General features: G+C 51.0%; 2 protein-coding genes across 6 annotated transcripts in view; both read left to right on the top strand.

The window, feature by feature from the left end:
• LOC135202624 (sister chromatid cohesion protein DCC1-like) overlaps positions 1-1,666 on the top strand; it is a 77,597-nt gene extending 75,931 nt beyond the window's left edge. Inside the window, exons 8-9 of the mRNA XM_064232121.1 lie at positions 270-395; positions 1,545-1,666. Coding sequence (XP_064088191.1) covers positions 270-395; positions 1,545-1,666 — 248 coding nt within the window. The remainder of the gene's footprint in view (positions 1-269; positions 396-1,544) is intronic.
• The window catches only part of LOC135203053 (two pore calcium channel protein 1-like), a 734,396-nt gene that overhangs the window by 593,193 nt on the left and 122,150 nt on the right, over positions 1-19,053 (top strand). The window lies entirely within an intron of this gene.

Here is a 19,053-nt window from a genome sequence, read left to right as displayed (position 1 = left end):
GGTTTACAGCTGTGGGCCGAAGGGAGGGACATTGCAAAGAACCTTAAGTAATGCTACAGTACACCGATGACGCTACCCCAGCAGGGGAGGAAAGGGCCAATGTAGGCTGAAACAGAAAAACTGAAATAGTCATCTTCCCAGTCCAGTAAATGTTGTATAGGAGATAGGTCACTGGCTTATTAAAACCAAATTTTGCAATAGTACCTAGTTTTTACCTTTATTTGGTAAGTCTGAAGACAGTATTTACAACCCTCGGTGAAATTTTGCAGGTGACGAGCTGTACACTTTGAATGACGACAAAATTTGTCGATTGTGTGCCGAAGTTCTCCTGAAACCAGCGGGCAAATTTAATCTAAGTGAATTTCTTACCATATGGCAGCAGAGTGTACCTGAAGGTAAGATTTGAGGATATTTTATTTTTTATAATGAAGTCTTTCTTGGCAGGTGTACCCTAACCCTTCATTATTCTAATGATGTCATGCAGATTTCCCATCTTTAGACTGATGTCCAGTGTCATCTGTTGAAAGCTTTATAAATTAATTAATAAATAAAAAATATTTTGATGTCGGGTAGCATTAGGGTGACACCTAAAACAAATATCATGAACCATTTGTAGAAACCCATAAGTTCTTGGCCTGGGTTTCTTAGGATACTGTCGTTTGTATATAAGTAACTTACCAAGTAAGTAATTAGCTAATGATTATGCTTGCACGGCATCCTAAATTAGAAATTCGTGGTAACGCAGCTGTTGCCAAGAGTTGGGGGTGACAGGCCCTGTCCACTGCAACAGGATCATGGAAGCGACGGTAGCTGTATGGTGTCATCCTTATTTATGCTGCGCAACTGACAACACGTCGTTCTCTGCACTCTTGAATCATGATTTGCTGGTTGTTCTTGCTGAAGTTGGTGACCTACTGACTTTAGTTTTCTCAAGCTGTTGCCTGTTTTGATTTGTTTATTATAATTAGCTTATTTTCGTTTATTTAGCTATCAGAATCTAGCACTTCCAGTTTTCGTTATTTTAGCGAAGACTATAAGACTAGACTAACTTTGTTATGATTTACATACCGTGTGCACCAAGTGTAGGAGACAGTTAGCTATGTCAGATTCTAGCACTTCCAGTCTTTGTTATTGTTGCGAAGGCTGTAAGACTAGACTAACTAAGCTTTGTTATGATGCACATACCGTGTGCACTAAGTGTAGGAGACAAGTATGCTCGAGGGAGGTTAATTGGCCTGAATGCAAGCAGTGGGATGATAGTAAATGGAAGATGCTCTAGTCTCACCATAATAATTCGCAAGGATATGATTAGGAAGGCGGCCTCTCGTGCCGAAAGTAGTGCCTCTTTGAATAGAGATTCTTCTCCTAAGCCTAAGACAGACTCTGGTCTTGGTCTTCCCTCTATCCCTGGATGTAATCTCTCTCTTATCCTCAGTCCTCCTATTCCTCCACATATCCCCATGCTTCTGTCCCTGATACCATTGGCAGCCTCATGCCAAGATTGAATTCTAAGTTTGATAAGATTTATTTAGTTGTAAGTTCAGTGTTGGAGATAGGGGCATCCCTATGTATTCTCATGGAAAAGTTTGAGGTTTCCAGTGATAGAGTGTCAAGTGGTGTGTTAGTGGAGGAGGTGGTTTCCCGTCCCATCTGCGCTCCTAGATAAATGACACTGTCCTGCTCTCCTGTACCAGGGAGGAAACATACTGGAGGTCCAAGGGTGGCTAATGGGGTTTGCCAACAGGTTGCCTGCCCTTCTGTTGATCCTGTTGCTAGATCCCAGGCTTTGACCTACTGTTGTTGGAAAGGCATGTCACTGGATGCATGCCACTTAATTGAAATGTTAGTGGAGCAAGTGGCTTTCCATGCCATCAGTCTCTTAGGCAGAGGTCACTGTCCTGCTCCCCTGCACCAGGGAGAAGACATACTGGAGATCCAAGGGAGGCTGATGGGGTTTGCCCATGGGTTGCTGCCCCCACTGTTTATCCTGTTGCTAGATCCCAGGCTTCGACCAACTGCCGTTGGAAAGGGATGTCATTGGATGTGTGCCATTGTCATCTAGCTCAGATTCAAAGTCTGATCACGGCTGTTGTAAGCGCGTCCTGGATTCATCCCGGCCATTGAAAAGACACATGATAACTCTGCTCCCGCTTCTCCATACCAGTCAAGTGTCACAGGCATATAATCGACAACCCTCTTCCCTCGTGTAGCTGTGGGGTGGATCCCTTGGTTTTAGCTCTTCAGCTGCTGTCACACCCATAGGATTCTCCTTTGTTGTTCTCTCCCAAAGATTCAAAGCACCAAAAACTTTGGTCTAGGCACCTGCTCCAGAGAGAAAGTTCCAGCTCCCATACTCTGACCTCTGCCATCCATGAAACCAGTTCTTGCTCCTGCACGCCAGGCACCTGTTCCGGTACATCCTGCTGCAGACTCACAGCTCCTGGCTTATTCATTTGCTTCCACGTATAGCTCACTTGCTCCCTTTAAGGATGGTAAGTGATCCCATACCTTTGCCAGCCTTTTATTTTGATTGTTATCATGGATTTATATATCTGTATAGGAAATTCTGACATCTAGGCATATAAATATGCGTGAAATGTATGAATAACATTAGCATTTCATATATTAAGACTGTATGTATTTTAAGAGAATATAAATGTATATGTACCTTCTGAAAAATTAAATAATGATAAATTTATATCAAAAGTTTTTGCAAATTCAACTAATATGGTGGAACAATGTGCTTTTATTCTCTAATTAGTGATGAAATAAAACATATAATTTTGTACATGAACTTCCCTGACAGATATATACTTAGCTATAGTCTCCGACGTTCCCGACAGAATTTCAAATCTCGCGGCACACGCGACAGGTAGGTCAGGTGGTCTACCTTACCCGCCGCTGGGTGGCGGATGTACGAACCACTCCCGTTTGCTTGTCAGATTTTCTCTGTCGCGGGAACGATAACAACTGTTGTCGGTTCCTCTCGATAGTTTTTCGATTCTCGCTTGCCTGGAGTTAATTTGGACTTCTTTTGGTGACGTATCGCTTTGTTTGGCTTGGCATACGCTGATTGTGGACCGGTTTGATTTTGATTTGGATTTTCTTTAACGATGTCTGACCTAGATTCAGTAATTAAAACTTCGGTTTTGTTTAGGGTTTGCGTGAATGAAGGACGTAAGGTGAGGTTGCCGAAAGCTTCGGTAGACCCTCACACGGTTTGCATGAAATGCAGGGGGAATGAATGTTCTTTTGCTAACCCTTGTAGTGAATGTAAGGGATTGAATGAAGAAGAATATAAGGCTCTCTCTTCTTATGTTAGGAAGTTGGAACGTGATAGAGTGCGTAAGGCTTCCTCTAGAAGTTCTAGTAAATCTAGAATGAGTGAGTTGGATGTGGATCCTAATACTAACGTAGAATTAGAACCTTCTTCCCAAGTTGCAGCCCCTGCTCCCCGCACCGAAGCCGAAGATTCGCCTTCGGAGGCGGCAGCTCTGAGAGCCACGATTCTTTCTATGGATCAGAAGATTCGTCAGTTGGAAGGTAAGGAGAGTGTTAGTGATCAGTGCAGTGTCCCCAGTGTTGTGGAGGGCGCGTCTGACCAGCTCCTTAGTGCCTCTAGGCCTAGACCTCTTCCAGACTCCCAGTTCCAGTGGAGTAGGAAAGTCGAAAGCCGCAAGAGGGCTAGGGAGAACCCCCACCGGTCAGGTGTCCCCTCGGCAGATCCTGAAGTGCGCTCCCAGGCTGCCTCGGATCGCTACAAGAAGGAGCTCCTACGCCAATACTTCTCCTCTTCATCTTCTCCCTCTCCGAAGAGAGGTTGGAACTCCCCGGATGCGTCGCGCCCGTTGAAGAGGGCTTGGAAGGCTCCCTGCAGTCCTTTGGCTTCTAGTCCGGAGGTTTTCCCGGAAGAATCATCGGTGGAGGCGAAGAAACCCAAGAAATCTTGTGATCGTTCTTCTTCTCGCTCTCCTCGCTCGGCGCCTGCTTCCGAGGAAGAACAACAAGATTCTCCTACGAGAGTACTCGCGGGACTTCAAGCTCAGATCACGGCACTAGCAGACTCTCTAGCAGTTAGATCACGTAGGAAGAAGGACGTTTCTCTTCCGATCAAGAGATCTAGGCGCCGCTCTCCAGAGGATCGTTCTCCTCTTTTTAGGTGTTCTCTTTTTAGGTGTTCTCCTTCATATGGGAGGTTTCGTATGAAGGTAGGGGCTCACGTGAGCGCCCTCGCTCTCCTGGCTCTCTTTCGACTTCAAGGCGCCAAACATCGGTAGGACGCTCTATGGAGAAAAGTTTTTTCTCCAGATTGGATTCCCGCTTCCGGTAAGCGCACTGCACCTGCTCATCACGCTATTTCTTCAACTCCCTCGCGTGAGACTTCTCCTCAGCAGCCTCAAGATCTCCTCAGCAGCCTCAAGATCCTAGAAGGCGCCCTTATACAAGTAGGCGTTCTTCTTCCAGATGTCACTCTCCTCGAGTGTCGGATCGTGACTTCTCTCCTGACAGGCGTCAAGAGTCTGGTAGGAGTCGTGTGCATGATAGACGGCCTGCTGTTAGCCGCTCCCCGCAAGGTAGGTGCCAAGAGCCTACTGCACATCGATCTCCTAGTAGGCGCTCGTCTCTTTTAAGGCGTCATACTCCTGATTATTCTCCTCGGGGCAGACAACAAGAGTCTTTCAAGCGCCCTTCTCCGTGTAGGCGCTCTCCCGCTTCTAGGCGCACTACTCCTGACCATTTGTCTCTTGGTAGGCACCAGGAATCTCGGAAGCGCCCTTCTCCAGGTAGGCGCTCGTTAGCTTTGAAGCACCCTTCTCCTGAATGTTACACTCTTGTTAGACGTCAAGAGTCTCGCAAGCAGCCTTCTCCTATAGCGCATTTCGCCTTCCAGTCGAACTTCCGTTGATCGTACTCAACTGGACAGGTATGGAGAGCCGCGCAAGCGCTCTGCTCCCGATAGGCGCTCTTCTCCTGGCCCTGGCAGCCGCTCGCCTCAGGATAGGCGCAAAGAGTCTAGTAGGCGCTCGCCTCCTCGTAAGCGCCCTGTGGATGTTTCCGAGGATTCTCGGAGTAGGAGCCCTACCTCTCCTTCGGCTGAGATTCCGTCTACCTCGAAGAGGGAGTCTCATCGTAGACAACCCAGATCTTCTCATCGTTCTCCAGTGGATGTGAACTCTTCTAAGAGAGGGCGTTCTCCAACCTCTCGCTCAACTCCTACTAGGATCCCTTCGTCACCTAAGGATCTTCCGCGCTCGCCTCGACAAGACGTCCTAGAAGGTTCGGATGAGGAACCGAACACTTCTGCTGCTGTGTCTTCTTACAAGAAGCTTACAGAGCTACTTTTGAAAGTTTTTGGGGATTCCCTTACTCCTACGGCTCCTCCTCTCCTCACTCACTTTTTTCAACGGCGAAGACAGCGAAGAGTTCTTCTTGTGTGAGGATGAAGCCAACTCTTTCAATGAAGAAGGCACTGAGGAGTTTGGTTCCTGGATGGCTTCCAAAGAAGAAGCGGGGAAAACGATGTTCGCTTTTCCTCCTTCGAAGTTATCAGGACGCGCTGGTTTCTGGTATGAAACAGGAGAGTCCTTAGGATTGGGTCTACCGTCTTCGGCTGATTCGGATTTTCGGCGCTGGTAGATTCGACAAGGAGAACTGCCCTTAACTCTGCTAAGACGACTTGGGCAATGAATGAATTGGATCACATGCTAAAAGGCATGTTAGAGTGCTAGAAGTATTTAACTTCCTTGATTGGTCGTTGGGGGTCCTAGCCAAGAAAATTGAAGTGCCAGAGTCATTTTCGCCAGAAGATCTCATGTGTGTTTTGTCTTGTATGGACAAGTCGGTAAGAGACGGAGCGAGTGAAATCGCCTCCCTGTATGGGGCCGGGATCGTGAAGAAGAGGTCTGTTTATTGTTCCTTCTTAACGAAGTCTGTCTCCCATGCCCAGAGGTCTTCTTTGCTGTTTGCTCCTCTGTCTGCTCAGTTGTTCCCTAAACATCTAGTGCAGGACATTTCGAGATCACTTTCGGCTAAAGCCACCCAGGACCTTTTGGCACAGTCGGCAAGAAAACCTCGCCCTTCCTTCCCTACCAAGGCTAAGAAGGAAAAGGCAAGTGTTCGAGAACCCTTTCGAGGGGCGTCTTCATCAAGAACCTCTACGTTTAGAGGTCGTAGACCTTCAAGAAGGGGTAAGACTTTCGCCAAGTCTGTTAAAGCCCCAAAATAACTTGCAAGTCCTTCAAACAACGGTGGGCGCCAGACTCTTAGAGTTTGCAGAAGTCTGGGCCCAAAAAGGGGCGGATCCTTGGACCCTTTCTATTTTGAGGAGAGGTTACCTCCCTTGACGACCATCCCAAGGGAACTGACGGCCAGGTACAGAGACCCCATCATGAATCAAGCTCTCCATCTAGCAGTAGATCAGATGCTGGAGAAGGGGGCTATCGAACTAGTGACAGACCATCATTCATCGGGCTTCTACAACCGCCTTTTCCTAGTTCCGAAGTCCTCAGGGGGATGGAGACCGGTGTTGGACGTAAGCGCCCTGAACTTCTTCGTAGAAAAGAAGAAGTTCACGATGGAAAACGCCTTCATCAGTGCTGGCAGCACTTCGTCCAGGGGACTGGATGGTTTCCTTGGATTTACAGGACGCTTACTTCCTACCGTCGATCCATCCTTCCTCGAGGAAGTTTCTCAGATTCATGATGGAGGGGAAAATTTTTCAGTTCAGGGCTCTGTGTTTCGCCTCTCGACGGCCCCTCAAGTGTTCACGGGATTTTGAGGAATGTGGCTCAATGGCTTCATTGAAAGGGGTGAGGATATCCATGTACCTCGACGATTGGCTAATAAGGGCCAATTCAGAAGATCGTTGTTTGAAGGACTTACAAGTAACTAGAATTGACGAAGGCGTTGGGACTTCTCGTCAATTTCAAGAAGTCGTCACTAATTCCCGAGCAAGAGTGTGTGTATCTCGGGATACAGATGAACTCTCTGAGTTTTCGGGCTTTTCCCTCTCAGGAAAGGATAGCCCGAGGATTCGAGAGAGTAACAACCTTCTTAGGGAAAGAAGTATGCACAGTGAGGGAGTGGTGAGTCTGCTGGGGACGCTCTCCTCGCTGGAGCAATTCGTTTCCCTAGGAAGGTTGCACCTGAGACTGCTCCAATTCTTTCTTCATCGGAATTGGAGTCGTCGTTCTCAGGATTTGACGTTCTCCCTGTCGTTATCCCAGGACGTCAAGAAACATCTCTTATGGTGGACAGATCCCAACCTCTTTGCAAAGGGACTGTCTCTTCAATCCCAGACCCCCAACCTGGTGTTGGGGGTGTCAGGTACTTGGGTGTCAGGTACTTGGGTGGGGGACCAGGTAGCCTGGCACATCAACAGAAAGGAGTTGATGGCTGTGTGGTTGGCTCTGAAGGCTTTCGAGCCCAAAGTCAGAATATCGGTAGTGCAGGTCAACGCGGACAACACTACAGCGCTGGCATATATCAGGAAACAGGGGGGGACGCATTCCTTCTCTCCCTGTACGGACATCAAGAGACCTTCTTCTGTGGGCAGAAGAAAAGAGGAATCAAGCTTCTCACCAGGTTCGTGCAGGGAGAAAGGAATGTAAGAGCAGATCTCCTCAGCAGGAAAGATCAGGTCCTTCCCACAGAGTGGACCCTTCATCTGGATGTATGCCAGAGCCTGTGGAAGTTATGGGGCAGGCCACACATAGACCTCTTTGCCACGTCAAAGAACAAGAGGCTGGATCCTTACTGCTCTCCGATATCGGATCCAGAGGCATAGCAATAGATGCTCTTCTTTCTAGACTGGAGCGGACTCGACGTCTACGCGTTTCCCCCCTTCAAGATCCTGGGGCTAACCATCAAGAAGTTCGTAGAGTCCGATTCAACGAGAATGACCTTAATCGCTCCCTTTTGGCCGGCCCAAGAATGGTTATCAGAGGTACTGGAATGGTTGGTGGACCTTCCAAGATCGCTCCCGCTAAGGAGCGATCTACTCAGACAACCCCACTTCGACAGGTACCACAAAAATCTCCTCGCTCTCAGTCTGACTGGCTTCAGACTGTCCAAAGTTTGGTCAGAGCAAAAGGCTTTTCAGCAACAGCTGCTAAAGTAGTCGCAAGAGCGAGGAGACCTTCCACCTTGCGTGTATACCAGTCAAAGTGGGATGTCTTCAGACGTTGGTGCAAGAGGAAGAACATTTCCTCTTCCAGTACCTCTGTGACCCAAATTGCGGATTTCCTTATTTTCCTCAAAGAAGAATGTCATCTGGTTGTGTCAACTATTAAGGGATACCGCAGTATGTTGGCGGCGGTATTTCGGCATAGAGGCTTAAATATATCCGATGATAAGGACCTGCATGATCTTATTAGAATCATTTGAAACCATTAAGCGTCCTCATATAGTACCGAACTGGAATCTAGACGTAGTTCTACAATTCCTTGGATCGTCTAGATTCGAACCTCCTGGCTTAGCCTCTTTCAAGGATCTGACGAAGAAGGCTATCTTCCTTTTGGCCCTAGCTACAGCTAAGAGAGTGAGTGAGCTCCAAGCTATTGAGGGCAATGTAGGGTTTAAGGAAGATTCTATGGTGTGTTCGTTTCTTCCAAGTTTCCTTGCAAAGAATGAAAACCCATCATGCCCTTGGCCCAGGAGCTTTGAAGAACTCTTTGCCCTATGAGAATTATGAAGTATTTCCTTAAGAGGAAGGAAAAACTTAAGGCTAATCAAGATGTGCTTTGGTGCTCCGTAAAGGACCCCACTCGGCCCATGTCGAAGAATGCTCTTTCCTTTTTTGTTTTTCTGAGAAGCCTTATTACAGAGGCACATGTTGCCTGTAAGGAAGAACATTTTAGACTACTGAAAGTGAAAGCTCACGAGGTGAGAGCCATCGCAACTTTGCTTGCATTCAGAAAAAATATGTCTGTGCGGAACTTGATGGAGGCGACTTTTTGGAGATGCCAATCGGTTTTCGCAAACCACTAACCTAAGTGATGTTAACAATCACATATGATAAATGCTTCGCCTTGGGTCCTTTCGTATCGGCGGATTCGGTGCTGGGGCAGGGAGCTGAAACTTATCCTGTGTAAAGTTTTTATATGTTAACCCTATATTTTATATTGGTGTTTTTTGGTTGTCTGAAAGAGGTTGCAGGAGGCACCTCTTTTTGTCGTAATATTAACCCCTTTGTATTTTGGTTAGGTGGTCTAGTGGGTTTTGGCTCCTTGCAGAGGTAGTGGTAAGGATCTGTTAGGTAAGCGGACAAGGTCCCTCTAACAGGATCCGACTTGGATTCTACCACAATAGGGGATCACATATCCCAGTGGTAGATCCGAGAGTCTTTCAGCATCAGGTCACGTCCTAGCTGTAGCTCTCCAGGCAATGCAGACTCAGAGACAGTACCTATGAAGTCTTCATCCTGAAAAGGTGAGAACCAAGGTTTTTATATCCTACAACATTAGTTGTTTCCCGTCTTACCTGTATTATTTAGCTGTCTCTTACCCTCCACCAAGGGTGTCAATCAGCTAAGTATATATCTGTCAGGGAAGTTCATGTACAAAAATGATATTGTTAAACTACAATAAAGTTTTGTACATACTTACCTGGCAGATATATACGATTAATGGCCCTTACCTGGCAGATATATACGATTAATGGCCCACCCAGCCTCCCCTCAGGAGACAGGTAGAAGAGAAAAATCTGACAAGCAAACGGGAGTGGTTCGTACATCCGCCACCCAACGGCGGGTAAGGTAGACCACCTGACCTACCTGTCGCATGTGCCGCGAGATTTGAAATTCTGTCGGGAACGTCGGAGACTATAGCTAAGTATATATCTGCCAGGTAAGTATGTACAAAACTTTATTGTAGTTTAACAATATCATTTTACAAATAACCAATTACTCAAGTGGATCATTACTAGAATTTTCAAGAATTCAAAGTAATCGAATCCAGTAATTGATTACACCCCACTAGTGGACTCGAGTGACCTGCACTTGAGTCTGCACCACCAGGCAAGCTGGAGGCTAGCATTGGATGTGATCTTGTGGAACGTTCACGGTTGCATGACACCAGGAAAATAACTCTGTACACCGGACATGCGGGCCCTTCTCTGTAATGTTCCTAAGTATTGCTGGAGAGAAACTGGTAGTCAATTCTCAAGTGACGAGAACAAATCCACCTAAGGTCCCCCTCAGCCAAACAATAACAATAGTCCACTAGTCTCTCCTCACAATGTATTCGTGTTCTCCAAATTCGCGGACTCATGGAGTCATGGATTTCTCTGTGGACCATATTTTCCAATGAAAATAATCACTAATTTGTGTATTTTGATGTTATTTTCATGACTAATTACATTTTTATGATACAAAAATTATTTACTAATTTTCAAATACAGTGGTACCTCGAGATACGAGCAGCCTAACATACGAGTTTTTTGAGATACGAGCCGGAGCTCGAGCCATATTTTTGTTCAAGATACGAGCCCAAATCTGAGATATGAGCCGTGTTTCCGGAGCGTCCCGCTAGTTGGCGCGCAGGGTCGAGCATCATCCGAGAGCATCTCTCGCTCACTCGCACGTGTTACCCGCTTGAATCAAAGTCTATCTTGTGCGCTGTACTCTTTTTTGCTTGATTTTTGCGGGATTACTGAACTTTTTTGTGTTTTATCATGGGGCCGAAGAAAGTGAGTGCTAAGGACAATGGTGACAGGAAGAAGAGGATGATGTCGATAGAACTAAAGCAAGAAATAATAGAAAAACATGAGCGTGGCGCACGAGTGATTGAACTCACAAAGATCTATGACCGTAGTACATCGACAATTTGTACGATATTGAAGCAGAAGGATGCCATCAAGAGTGCTACACCAGCAAAAGGAACCACAATTCTTTCCCAATTAAGGACAAATATCCACGAGGAAATGGAGAAGCTTCTGCTCGTGTGGGTGAAAGAGAAGGAGTTGGCAGGAGATACAGGTGACGGTGAACGGTTAATTATAACGAGAAGGCACGGAGTATTTTTAGGCCGACTTAGTGAAGAAAGAAAGCATCAACTTCTAAAGAGGCATCAGAAGAAGCGTTTAAGGCAAGCCATGGCTGTTTGATAATTTTTAAGAAGAGAACTAGCATCCATTCAGTGGTGAGGCATGGCAAAGCTGCGAGTGCAGACGTGAAAGCAGCCGAAATACGTACATCCAAAAAAGAATTCCGCGGTGCGCTTGTTGCGAGGGAAGGCTACATCCCGCAACAGGTGTTCAACTGCGATGAACCGGGCCTATTTTGGAAGAAAATGCCACGGAGGACTTACATCACTGCAGAGGAGAAGATGATGCCAGGCCATAAACTCATGAAGGACCGTCTGACCCTTGCATTATGTGCAAATGCTAGCGGTGGTTGTAAAGTGAAGCCACTGCTAGTTTATCATTCGGAAAATCCTCGAGCCTTCAAGACGCACAAGATACTGAAAGAAAAATTGCACGTTATGTGGCGCGCCAATGCTAGGGCATGGGTTATGCGGCAGTTTTTTACTGACTGGGTAAATCTCGTCTTTGGCCCTGCAGTGAAGACGTATCTGCAAGAAAATAGTAACTCACGATGAAAGCATTGCTCATCCTTGATAATGCTCCAGCCCACCCAACCTGGTCTTGAAGATGATATTCTGGAGGAGTTCCAGTTTTTTATCAAAGTTCTCTACCTCCCACCCAATACGACTTCAATCCTACAGCCGATGGATCAGCAGGTCATTTCCAACTTCAAAAAGCTGTACACGAAGCACTTGTTCCGCCGCTGCTTTGAAGTGACGGAAAACACAATTGTTCCGACACGGCATACAAACCTTCGGTCCTTTTACAATAGGAAGGTACTAGCGGCAGCTGGATAGGTCGTAAGCTTTCGAACAAGGGGTTCGGTAGTTAACTGCTTGTCCGACAGGCGCGCGCGGCGCGACTGGGAGGTAAACAAACCACTTTTGCTTTCGGCCTCACAGCGAGTGGACGGTGGGTGTTCGACGCGTCTCTGCCCGCCTTCTCGTCGTTTGCTTTCATGAGTATTTGGTTGTGTTTGTGTGTGAACATTTGTAAGTACAATCATTTCCTCTCTTATTTCTTCATTTTTGATTTGATCAATAATGGAATCTCCACGCCTCGCTACCCCACGGAGACTATGCCCGGGTACCGAAGGGCGTAAATGCGGAAAGTTCCGCTCATTCCCGGAAATTGACTCATATATTTTTGTGGCGCTCCGGTGTCGGGGGGGGCGCGAATGCACCCGAGCCGAGCCCTGTGAAGTATGTTTCTAATTGGTCGGAGGCGCAGTGGACTTTGTACGAAGGCAGGAAGAAGCGAAGGCCTGCAAAGGAGTCGTCGGAAAGCTCTCTCCCGCGACTCCTTTGGTTACGCACTTCGTCTTCTTTCCTGCCGCCCGCTCAGCTCCACGTTTGGCGCCTTCCCCTTCGGGGGGTGGGGGTTTCTAGGTCCTTCTCCTCACCCGACCTGTCGAGTGTGGAGGGGGAGGGCGCTAGATACCCCGATGTCGAGTTGTACTCTGGGGTCCTCTATCCGTTCGTCTTCGCGCGAGCGGGTAGAGGTCCTCCTGCTAATTCACCCGACTTTTGCTTCCTCAGGTGTCGGTTGCCGCGAAGGACGACCTCGGACAGGTGTTGGCCAATCGTTGGGTCTGCCAGGGCGTGCCGAGTGTCCAGGGGCTGCTCTACCATCTCGCTGGCTCGTGGCGGTCACGCATGCTACGGTTACGACCACCACACGACCCTTACAACGCGGCTATGCTTCACCTCCTCACCTGGTGTACACCCCGCACGCGGTCTCTGTCACACCAACTACATCGGTGCAGGGGTCCAGTCGCCGTACCACGGGGGAGTGTGATGCCGCCGCCTGGGTTTGGCCGTGCTGCCGCGACGGCGGACTTCGTGTGCCCGAAAGAGCTCGCCCCTGGACCTCCCACCAGTACCAAGGATGTCTGTGCCGCTGGTCCGTCCACCTGGACCGCCTGTACAGCATGCCGTACCTACCGTACCTGCCCAGCCGCTGTTCACGGACGTGACGTTGCCGACCACTGCTGCGTTCCTGTACCTGCTCCTGCCGTCTCCATGCTGTTCCTGTGATGCCTGCACCTGCTGACGTTGTTCCTGTTCCTGGCTCCGCTGCTCCCGATGCTGATCTGTTCGGACAGGTGCGTCCGGGCCCTGTTGCTTCGGCAACAGCAGCCCGGCTCCGCCTCTGGATGACAGATCTGACATCGGTCCTGAGGAGGTTGACGAAGAAGAAGAAGAAGAGGAGGAGGTGTCGTCGTCGTCTTCATCGTCTTTCTTCGTCGTCGTCGTCTGCCGCCTCTTCCCCCTTCTTCTTCTAAGGCTCCCCCGCCTAAGAAGAAGAAGGTCGCCTCCCCCCCCCCCAAGAAGTCTCCTTCGGGAACTTCTCAGGGCCCGTCTCGCTCTGGTGAGGGACGGGGGTCCTCCGCTGGTCACCCTGCTCCTTCTTCGGGGCAGGACCCGTTCTCTTCTTCCGCAAGGAAGAAGACTACTGGGGACCATAGGAGTGCCGGCTAATACCGGCACTAATCCTCGCCTGCTGTTAGTGGTTCGACCACGGCAGCAGGATCCGTCTCGCCTCTCGTTCGCGAGAGGTACGAGTGTACGGGTCGCCTATCAGCGACCGTGCAGCTAGGAACCAGACCTCTGAGCAGCTCAGCGTCAGGTTCACGGCACGGAGCAGGAAACTGGTGACAGCTCCGCTCACGCGACTCACCAGACAGCTCTCGCTCTCGCGCGAGCAGCTGGCTTACCCGGGCGGACGTGACGTCCATGACCGGCCACGGGCTGAGGCTGGTAAGAGGTGCCCCCCTCGTTCGCCGCACCCAGCCACGGCTGGTACCAGCGACGGTGACGCGCCGTGAGGATACGCACCGGTCTCACCGTGACAGTGGAGCTCGCCGGTCGCCTGACCGTCACTCTCACAGAGAGCGATCGGGTACGGCAACCACACCAGCTCCTCTGACACACCGAGACCGGGGCCGCTGTTCTCGGTCCAGCCGTTCTCCACAGCGAGACGGCTCGACTAGGCCTGCAGCTCGATCGCCACCGCAGGTTGACGATCGCCTGCAGTCCTTCCAAGCCCACTGCTTCTGCCAGCGAGCGAGGAGGGAGCGTCCAAGGTCTGCCTCCCCCCTATACCTTCAACTCCTCGGGTTACACCGGAAGGGACGAGGTATTGAGGAGTGATCGTGAGGGGTGTCGCCCCTCAGGATCCCACCACGTCGTCCTACGTACCAGGCACGGTTCTCGGACCAGCCAGGTCGTATGCAACAAGTGGTTGGAGGAGACCGAGGGGAAGGGGTCTGTCGCTGTTCCTCCCCTCGAGGGAGGAGGGTCTCGGGAGATGCTCCTGTTTGAGGGACTGGATGGTCCGACTCCGCAGGACGCAGTCACGTCCTGAGATCCAGAGGAACTTTGCCGAGGTTATTGCGCTGATTCGTCCAGCAACAACGACCTCGCGGAAGGACGCCGCTCCCACCATCCGAGCCCACGTCCCGGCTCGAGTCGTTCTGGGGCCCGAAGAGGGAACCCAGGACCGACGGTGGGTTTGCCGCGTTCCGAGCTTGCCGACTCAGTGCTGGACCAGGTAGAATCGCTTGTCTCCGGGCAAGACGGTTCTCTCAAGTCTAGCAGGTCGAGCAAGCTGCTTCCACCTCCTCTGCTGCGACAGCGGCGTTTTTACGTGCCATCTGAGGACCCGATGCCGCCCAAACAGGTGAACCCGGAGTTAGCCAGGCTGACCTCCGGGTGTGTCTCTGCAGCAGCTCCTGTCCGAGAACCTATGGTTCTCGCAGCAAGAGGCACTCGGCCTGGAATCTACTGCCATGGCAGCTTTCCAGGCCGTCTCCTGGTTAGATCTGTGGTCCCTCACAGTATCTAAGGTCGCAGCCAACTCCGGGGGTTTAATTTTCTCCCGAAGATGACTCGCCTTTAGGAGACTTTGCCAGTCTGGGGGAAGAGCCACTCTCTTCCTTGCCCACCAGACGGTGAACCTGTGGGCCAACCTGGTTCTCCGACGTAGGGACGCTGTCCTTACTCGGGTTTCCAGGGGCGGCCGGGCGTGAAGCGGCGTTGGGACTTCGCAACGGACCTTTACGGAGTTCCACGTCTCTCTTCCCAGGAGAGATGGTGGACTCTGCGGTGGACAGACGGCGCACTGACGACAGGTGACCGTCTGGTTCACCAGGCAGTCTCGAAGGCTTCTGGGCAGCCTCGGACTGCGGCCAAGTCAAAGAGCTCGGCTAGCGCTTCCTCGTGGCTAAGACGGTAGCTGCGTCGAAGCCCCGGGGAAAGACTCTGTCTTCTTCGACTTCTACAAAGGGGAACCGTAACCAGCCCTCCTCCCAGCCCTCCTCCTCCCGTGGAGGCTCTGGGAAGAAGTCGAAGAAAGGGGGAAACGCTAGGGACGGCGTTTCCCCCCCTCACCTGCTGCCGGAAGTGGGGGGTGCCTGGCCAGCCATTGGGCAACTTGGCAGCGCTACGGCGCCGAGACCTGGATTGTAGATGTCCTTCGGGAGGGATATCTATTACCCTTTTCGAATCTCGGCCACCCCTCACCTCCACCCGGTCCAACAGCAGTCGTACGTTCCAGGGTCATCGAAGGACGTAGCATTGAGACAGGAGATCAGACCATGCTGAGCAAGAGAGCTGTAGAAATCGTCACGGATCAGTCCACCGGCTTTTACAGTCGACTCTTCCTGGTGGAAAAGTCTACGGGAGGCTGGCGCCCGGTGATAGATCTCTCTCCTCTGAACCGTTTGTTCGCCAGACCCGTTCACGATGGAGACGGCACGTTCAGTGCTCGACTCCATCAGGGAGAACGATTTCATGCTTTCAGTGGACTTGAAGGATGCGTATTCCAAATACCCATTCATCAGTCCTCCAGAAAGTACCTCCTGCTTCATCCTCGACGGGACGGTGTACCAATTCAGGGCACTTTGCTTCGGTCTCTCAACCACCCCACAGGTGTTCACGCGAGTTGTTCACTCTGGTGTCTGCGTTGGGCCCATTCGCACGGGATACGTCTGATGAGGTATCTCGACGATTGGTTAGTCCTGGCGAGCTCCCGCTCGCAGTTGCTACAGGACAGGGATCGACTGCTCGAGTTCTTGTCGCGATCTGGGGATCGTTGTGAACTTCGAAAAAGTCCGATCTCGAACCCAAGCAGAGGATGAAGTACCTGGGTATGCTGATCGACACGGTAGCAGGGCGAGTCTTCCCCGCAGACTCGCGGATCAGCAGATTCAGGGAGGCAGCCAACCAGTTTCCTGTCTCGGCAGAAACAGGTAGCTCAGCGATGGCAAGTCGTGATCGGACACCTGTCGTCACTCGAGAAGTTAGTCCCTCACGGGCGTCTTCACCTGCGGTCTCTTCAGTGGAGACTAAAGGAGAGTTGGTCACAGGCGACGGATCCCCCAAGCTTTCCAGTGTCACTGACACAGGTGGTGAGGCAGGACCTAGCCTGGTGGCTGACGACAGGACCTCTTAAGAGGAGTGCCTCTGCGCACTCCCCCCCCGGACATGCAGCTGTTCTCAGACGCATCGACCGAGGGATGGGGCGCACACCTGGAGGAGTGCTGACTTCAGGAGTGTGGGACGAGAACGACAAGCACCTTCACATCAATGTACTGGAACTCAAGGCAGCGTTCCTCGCTCTCCAAGAGTTCCAGGACCGCTTGATGGGACACTCAGTGGTGTTGATGTGCGACAACACCACGGTAGTGGCCTACATCAACAAACAGGGGGGCCTAGTGTCTCTCCCGTTGTACCAGTTGACTCGGCAGGTGCACGAGTGGGCCGAGGCACACTCAATAGAGCTGTCGGCACGCTACATTCCAGGGAAGAGGAATGTAGTAGCAGACACGCTCAGCCGTCGGGATCAGGTGATAGGGACCGAGTGGTCTCTACACCAGGACGTGGCGGAAAGGCTCTTCGACCTGTGGGGACGACCAGTCGTGGATCTGTTCGCCACCCGGCACAACAGGAAGCTCCAGGTGTTCTTCTTGGCCGTGCCGACCCACATGGGCAGCTGCAGAGGACGCTCTCCAACACCCGTGGGACAACCTCTTCGTCTATGCCTTTCCCCCGTTCAGCCTGATTCGCAAGGTGATCAGTCGAGCACTGGTCACCCCGAATCTCAGGATGATCCTGGTGGCTCCCAAATGGCCACAGGCCATTTGGTATCCGGACCTGCTGGCTCTTCTCGCAGGAGAACCGAGAGAGATTCCCCCTTGGCACAACCTTCTCGCCCAGCCACGACGTCGAGCGGTACCACCGAGCAGTCCAGTCCCTACGTCTTCCACGGCTGGCTGTTATCCACCATCTCTTGCGAACGAGAGGCTTTTCTCGTAGCGCAGCAACAGAGATGGCTGGAAACGTCCGTCAGTCCTCTGCAGCTGTGTACCAGGGAAAGTGGGCCATCTTCTGTGTTGGTGTCCGTAGACGGGGTCTATCTCCTCTCAGAGCACTCTTCAGCAGGTAGCGGATTTCCTCGTTTTTCTTCGCCGAGAGAAGCTCCTCTCAGTCCCCACAGTCAAAGGATACAGAGCCGCCCTGGCGCTCGTCCTGAAACTGAGGGGATTGGACATCTCGAACTCGTTCGAGATCTCCTTGCTTATGAGGAGCTTTGAAAGGTCTTTGCCCACCCAGGGAACTCAGGCCCCCTGCGTGGGATGTGACTCTCGTCCTTAGGAGTTTGACTCGAACGCCGTTCGAACCACTCCGAGAGTCGTCAGACAGGGATCTGACCCTCAAGACCCTCTTCTTGCTGGCCCTGGCATCGGCGAAGAGAGTAGGGGAACTTCATGGTCTTTCCTATGATGTACGCACTCCAGGGATGGGGATCTGTGACGCTCGATTTCGTCCCGAACTTCGTTGCGAAGACTCAGAAACCGTCGATACCCTGACGACAGGTTCGAGTCCTTCACGATTCCCTCCCTAATGGACTTCACCGATAATGATGCGGATGAGATGCTGCTTTGTCCTGTGAGGGCGCTACGGCGCTATCTGAAGAAAACTCGACACTCAGCCTGAGTGTCGACGCCTCTTCGTTAGCACCGGGGTAACCAAGAAAGAAGTATCCAAGAACACTCTTTCATTCTGGCTGCGTGAGGTCATCAGAGGGCGTATTGAGGCTGATGGTAGTGACGACATCCGTACGTCCCGTCCGAGAGCTCACGAAGTCAGAAGTATTGGCCCCTCGTTGGGCGTTTCGTAAGAACTTCTCCGTGCGCAAGGTCCTGAAGGCAGGGGTCCTGGTCTAACCAGACTACCTTTACGTCCTTCTACCTTCGGGATATTGCCCACAGGTCCTTGATACCTTTTCCTTGGGACCCGTGGTGGCTGCTCAACAAGTTGTGTAGCAAACCCAGACCTCGCAGGCTGAAACAGCATCGAGTCCTGGTGTGACTGTGTGGATGGATGTGTGAATGAGTGAGTGACTGGCTCCCTCTTCCCGTCTTTTTCCTCCTCCTCTACCTGTGGGCAGAGGGCCAAGGTCGTCACTACGCTGGATGAGGACGAGATGCAGGTGAGCTATATGACAGAGCCCCATCCTATCCTTTCACTAGGGATAGTGCGAATGTCCACCACTTCCTCCTACAAGGGGGGGGTGGGGGGGAAGTGGATGCCTACAAGAGTCAAACCCTGACTTTATATTTGCTCCTGTACAGGAACAAGTTCTTACATTGCTGGTACGAAGAGATACGCTTGCCTCTCTCTTAGTACTCGGTCCAGAGGTCTGACCATTGATCCTGCGGTGCACACCCCGATCAATCGGACAGGCGCTTGGATCCCTCCCTCGCTCTTACGACCAGGGAGACTTCCAAGGTTCGGGCGAACACCAGTCTGTTCACAAAAGACTCAGATTCCTCCCACCAAGAAGTGAGTCTTCCTATTGTAAAAGGACCGAAGGTTTGTATGCCGTGTCGGAACAAATGACAATTTGTCCAAAATTGCATTTTTCCTAACTATACAAACCTGAGGTCCTTTTACACATAGCCCCACC

This window comes from Macrobrachium nipponense, chromosome 33, assembly GCF_015104395.2.
Source record: "Macrobrachium nipponense isolate FS-2020 chromosome 33, ASM1510439v2, whole genome shotgun sequence".
Classification (NCBI taxonomy): domain Eukaryota; kingdom Metazoa; phylum Arthropoda; class Malacostraca; order Decapoda; family Palaemonidae; genus Macrobrachium; species Macrobrachium nipponense.
The sequence above is the reverse complement of the archived record's forward strand: the minus strand, read 5'-3'. Positions and strand labels throughout refer to the sequence as shown.